Here is a 5,050-nt window from a genome sequence, read left to right as displayed (position 1 = left end):
TCGCCGAGGGCGGCGGCGCCGCGACGTCGCGCCCACCGCGTACGCCAGCCGCCTCGTCGCCGCCCTGGGGACGCGACAAGTTCGACCCTGACGCCCGCCGACTACGTCAAAGCGCGTCCAGTGCTACAAGCGCCTGCAGCGCATCTGGGCCGACGCCGCCGTCCAGGCCTCCCACCCGGACGGCCTGCGCTGGGACCAGACCAACACGGTCCTCGTCGACGACTCGCTCGAGAAGGCCCGCAGCGAGCCCTTCAACCTGCTGCGCATCCCCGAGTTCTTCGGCGACGCCGACGAGGCCACCGACGTGCTGCCCCAGGTCCACGACTATATCAACGCTCTCTGTTACCAGGCCGACATCAGCCAGTACATGCGTCTCCATCCTTTTGGCCTTCGGGACGACTACACGCTCGAGCGTCCGCCTTCGGCGTAACGGCGAGGGGGTGGGAGGGGCGGCCGGCGGGTGCATTAGGCAGTCGCGCCAGCATGGGGCGCACCGCTGGTCTGGCGTTTGGCTTGAGACGTTTGACACCATTTTTGTGTTGCATTGATACCCACGGAACAAGAGGCATCGGGTTATAAAGGTGCGGAAACGGTCATAGGGCATGCTTGGCCTTACTGTCTTTTCATCAAGTACAATCCGCGTGGCCACATTGCGGAACGATAGTCCCTGACATTGACCTTGCTATGAAGCCTCTTCATAAGATAGCTGCGTTGAGTGCATGCAGAAGTATGCGCATCATGGTTCGGGAAGGTACAATCACAGCCAGAGATCGTCTTACCATCATCACAACACGCACGTGTCGAGCCAGCTTGATTCACTCATCATATTCATCTGCAGCTTGTTTACCGGGCACTTGCGGCTCTTTTAAAACCTCCGGGCCACACCGCACGCGGAATCCCTGGGGACCATGAATATCATCCACCCCGATCCGTTCCCAGTTCGTGACCTCATAACAATCCCTGCCATAAACCATCATCATCGCGCATCACGTTACTCCTTCCGCCCTGCAAGCGAGACGCTTATTTCAGGACCTTGCCGGCGGCGTGGGGGTACTCCTTGCCGTCAACGGTGACACCCTTCTCCCAGGACCACATGTTCTCGACGAACTCCTTGTCCTCGGGCTTCGTGGGGTCAAGCTTGGTGAACTCGTAGCTCTCGTAATCGGGAGCGACGTCGAAGACGGGCTTGAATTCCTGGCCGCGGACGACAAAGGCACCCTGGATGACCGAGGCGTTGGCCTCGCCGTAGACGGAAGCGCAGCCGAAAAGGTACTTGCGCGAACCCTCAAGACGGGCGTTGAAGCCACCGATGAGGTTGGCAGACATGAAAGTCATGGTGAGCTCATCGTTGTACTTGTAGTCGACCTTCCACAGAGAGTACTCCTCGAAGGAGATGTTCTCCCAGAACCACTTCAGGGCCTCGGGGGTCTCGAGGTTGGAGTACTGGCGCTTCCACTCGTCGATGGGGACGGTGGCGCGGGGGAGGGCCTCAAGAGGGTGCTTGGGCTTAGGGGCGGGCTCGTCCTCGGCAGCAGGAGCGGCAGCGGGGGCGGGCTTGGGGGCAGCGGGCTTGGGAGCCTCAGCCTTCTTGGGGGCGACGTTGGTCAGCTTGGGCTTCTCGAGGTACTCCTGCTTGCCAGCGACGGCGGTGTAGATGTCCTGGTTGACAATGGTGTCGAACCAACGGTAGGTGTTGGGGTTCTGCGAGCGCCACTCCTTGTCGAAGAAGAACTCGAAGCCGCGCGAGAGGATGCTGGCAGCGAAGATATCGGCAAGGGTGATGCGCTCGCCAACAAGGTAGGTGTTGTTCTGGAGGTGCTTCTCAATGGCACCAACGGCCTTGAGAGCAACCTTGGAGGAGTCCTCAACAGACTTCTTGTTGTAGGGGTCCCTTCCAAGAAGAGGGCGGAACCAGCCACCCAGAGGAGGGAGGACCTCGGAGTTGACGAAGGACATCCACCTCAGGATGGAAGCGTAGCTGCGATTCCAAGTCAGCACCAAGGCATCAAATGGCGGGATATACTGAGATGGGGAACATACTCCTGCTTGGTCTTGCCGAGGAGAGTGGTCTTCTCGTTCTGGGAAGTGACTATGATGGTGAGTTAGCCAACAACTCTCCGACAGATGCGTGCACAAAAAGTTTGTGAATGAGAAGGAGATCAGAAGTTAGAGCATATCCACACACGGTGATTCGGCCAGGGATAACTGATTGAATTGTCTAGGTCATCATTTCGCAAAGGGGGGAAGAGGGCGAAGAAAGAACGCAGCGTAGCAGAGACTGCAGCTGGTTCGTCTGAGTGTGACTCAGGGTATACGTACTGTAGATGGCGACAGCAATGGCCTCAGAGAGGGCGTAGCCATCCTCACCAAGGAAGGCGGGGATCTTGCCGAGGGGGTTGGCCGTGAGGTGCTCCTCGGTAGGCTTGGAGCCATCGGACTCAACGAGGTCGAGCTCGACGCCGTTGGCCTTGGCCACGACGAGGATGGCAGTGGTGCGGGGGTTGCCCTGAAAAGAAGAATGTGATCAGCTTTGGCACACAGGAAACAGCGAAAGCGACTGCGAGCATCCATTAAATGAAGCTGCTGCAATGCTTACCTGGTACGCGAAAAGCTTGCCGAACGCCATCTTGTGCTTATGGTATGCGCAGATGATGGAAGGAAGAGGGTTTGGAAAGGCAAAAGGTGAAGGTAGGAGAGAAAAAGTTCACAGCCCCTCTCCAGGTGTTCAACAAATTTCATCGAGGCGAAATTTCGCTCGGGGGGGAAGAGGAGGACAGTGCCCCGCCTGCTGCCCCGCTCGTGCCCAAAGTGGGAGCTCTACAGCAACGAGTCGTGGCGTAACGCACCTCATCTGTGGCTGGAGCTCATAGCACGTGACATGGGTCCCAGATCAAGCCACTCTCTCCCAAGAAAGATTTCCAGTTCGTGAGACGGGGGGGGGGGGTCTCGGGTCTTCAACACACCGCGACAACCACGACAGGCGTCAACAGCATCATGTCAGCTTTGCGTGCTGGGTCTCAGCACATGCGCTCCTTTCGTCAGCTTGCGCGGGCGCAGATTCCAAAGGCCCAATGGCAGCCATTGTCCTTCACCAAGGTCAACTCGAGACCGCTGACCACGGCTGGAGAGACGTCAAAGGTCGAAGCGGAAGCTACCAATGAAGCTGTCACCCAGCTGCAGAACGAAATCCAGGCCCTCGAGCTTAGCCAGGAGGCCTCCAGCTTCTCCAGCAAGGGACTTGTTCCACCACCCGAGATACCTCTTGATGGCGTCGTCCACGTTCGCGCCTTTCCCGCCTCACCTTCCTACTTCACTCGTCAACCTCGATTCAACGACGCTCTAGTAGAGCTCACGGCTCTCTTCGAAAGATACCGGAAGCTGCCGACCTTGCCGCCGGACGAAGTTCCCCCGCAACTATGGAAGACCTTGGGCGGCTACAGGCTGTACACGGGCGAGCCCGTCAAGGCGCTCCCGTACAGCAAGGTGCTCCACATGGTCAAGCGTCTGCATCAGATCCACCCGAAGATCATGCCAGGGGAGGTCAAGAAGGTCCTCGAGGGCTTCAAGCGCGACATCAACCCTTTCCTCAATGTTGCCAAGGAGATCAAGCTTGACGAGTTCGGCAGGGCGCATGGTGTCGGCCGCAGAAAAGAGTCCACGGCCCGTGCCTGGGTGGTTGAGGGGACAGGCGAGGTGCAGATCAATGGCAAACCGCTTAGCCAGGCGTTCTGTCGCATTCACGACCGCGAGAGCGTCGTTTGGGCGCTCAAGAGTACCGAAAGGATAGACAAGTATAATGTGTGGGCTCTCGTTGAGGGTGGTGGTACCACCGGACAGGCGGAAGCCTTGACACTGGCCATTTCCAAAGCTCTCATGGCTCATGAGCCAGCTCTGAAGCCGACTCTTCGCGCAGGTAAGCCTTGGTGCGGAAGTTCGGTCTCTTCCAATTTTCACTTGCTGACTATGATTCTCGCAGCTGGATGTATTACGAGAGACAAGAGGGTGGTGGAGAGGAAGAAACACGGCCACCTCAAGGCACGGAAGATGCCTGCCTGGGTCAAGCGTTAAGAGTCGACACCACGTCGAGGCCAGCATGTTCGACATCGGAATCGCAAAACACGCGTCAAGGGAAAGAGGGCGCGTCAAGACATCTCTGTATTATTTCTGTACAATCATGTCCTCGTATCATCAACATTTTGTGGCTGCAGATTCAAATGCGTGATACTTACAGGCGCCCAGCCGATGAGGTTTCGTTTTCCTGGACTGGGCTCTACGCAGAAGCGCCCTCAAAACACCGATGTGAGACTGGCCACTAACGTGTCATCTGGTGACAGGAATCACCCAACGACTAGTCGGTAGTTGGGCTCCTTTATGCATTAGGGTAATTGACGAAAAGAGTGAGCTACGCATCCCCTGCGAGATGGGTGCGACTTTCATTACGCAACCCGACGTACTCCTACCTTGTAGTGCCCTTCAAGCGATGTCGTTCGGATCATGGCATGAAGCCTTGTGCTCGAAACGCCTTGGTCCGGTTACAGATGCGGGCCGACCTTCGAGATGGATGGGTAGGAAATACCAAAAAAAAAAAAAAAAATAGGGGATAGGGAAAGCTTCTAGATGCTAAGTCCCTTCCATGGGTTGTAGTGTCAGAGCATCTGATATGAGCATCATCTTGGTACGGCATGACCGTAAGCCACAGCCGGGCGTTGGCTGTATCAGGCGAGTGTGATGATGACGAGGGAGCGTTATGATCACCTGTGGGCCATTACTCGCACAACAGGAAATGAGCAGACGTTCGTCGGTGAACGGGACCAGTTGAAGGCGAAATGAGGTGCCGGGCGCTTCCGACATCAGAGAAGTGTGACATTTGGCGCCGTTGGCTTCTGAGAGTGCCGACGGGTCTGCAACATGAAGGCTTCGCAACGTCCGAATGGGGTGAGAACTGCGAAAGCACAGACGATGACGGCAGATGAAAGCGTCCGTCCCTCTGTCCGCTACCTACCTAGGTTCGTCAAGCCAGTCTTGGGAGGCTTCTAGAAGCATGAAGGGG

At 57.0% G+C, this 5,050-nt stretch overlaps 3 protein-coding genes across 3 annotated transcripts in view; 2 read left to right on the top strand and 1 right to left on the bottom strand.

Moving 5' to 3' along the window:
• Nucleotides 1-430, top strand: part of VDAG_08357 (uncharacterized protein) — a gene marked incomplete at both ends in the record, with an annotated part of 1,107 nt that extends 677 nt beyond the window's left edge. Inside the window, one exon of the mRNA XM_009660082.1 lies at nucleotides 122-430. Coding sequence (XP_009658377.1) covers nucleotides 122-430 — 309 coding nt within the window. The remainder of the gene's footprint in view (nucleotides 1-121) is intronic.
• Nucleotides 431-812: 382 nt separating this feature from the next.
• Nucleotides 813-2,701, bottom strand: VDAG_08356 (elongation factor 1-gamma 1). The gene is made up of 4 exons (XM_009660081.1): nucleotides 2,597-2,701; nucleotides 2,320-2,506; nucleotides 2,041-2,089; nucleotides 813-1,978 (listed from the first exon to the last, which is right to left on the bottom strand). The coding sequence occupies exons 1-4, from the start codon at nucleotides 2,624-2,626 to the stop codon at nucleotides 1,021-1,023; spliced, it is 1,224 nt and encodes a 407-aa protein (XP_009658376.1). The 5' UTR covers nucleotides 2,627-2,701; the 3' UTR covers nucleotides 813-1,020.
• Nucleotides 2,702-2,994: 293 nt separating this feature from the next.
• VDAG_08355 (40S ribosomal protein S9) lies at nucleotides 2,995-4,181 on the top strand (the record flags this gene model as incomplete). The annotated part of the gene is made up of 2 exons (XM_009660080.1): nucleotides 2,995-3,913; nucleotides 3,977-4,181. 2 exons carry the CDS (start codon nucleotides 2,995-2,997, stop codon nucleotides 4,066-4,068), a joined length of 1,011 nt encoding a protein of 336 aa, XP_009658375.1. The 3' UTR covers nucleotides 4,069-4,181.
• Between the last annotated feature and the right edge of the window lie 869 nt (nucleotides 4,182-5,050).

This window comes from Verticillium dahliae, genomic scaffold (assembly GCF_000150675.1).
Source record: "Verticillium dahliae VdLs.17 supercont1.20 genomic scaffold, whole genome shotgun sequence".
NCBI lineage: Eukaryota > Fungi > Ascomycota > Sordariomycetes > Glomerellales > Plectosphaerellaceae > Verticillium > Verticillium dahliae.
The sequence above is the reverse complement of the archived record's forward strand: the minus strand, read 5'-3'. Positions and strand labels throughout refer to the sequence as shown.

Excerpts from the sequence above, each read along its gene's own strand:
- VDAG_08356 (XM_009660081.1), bottom strand. The coding sequence starts at position 2,626 with ATGGCGTTCGGCAAGCTTTTCGCGTACCAG. Across the intron at positions 2,507-2,596 it reads GCAAGCTTTTCGCGTACCAG|GGCAACCCCCGCACCACTGC; the intron begins GTAAGCATTGCA and ends TCTTCTTTTCAG. Across the intron at positions 1,979-2,040 it reads CTCGGCAAGACCAAGCAGGA|CTACGCTTCCATCCTGAGGT; the intron begins GTATGTTCCCCA and ends TTGGAATCGCAG.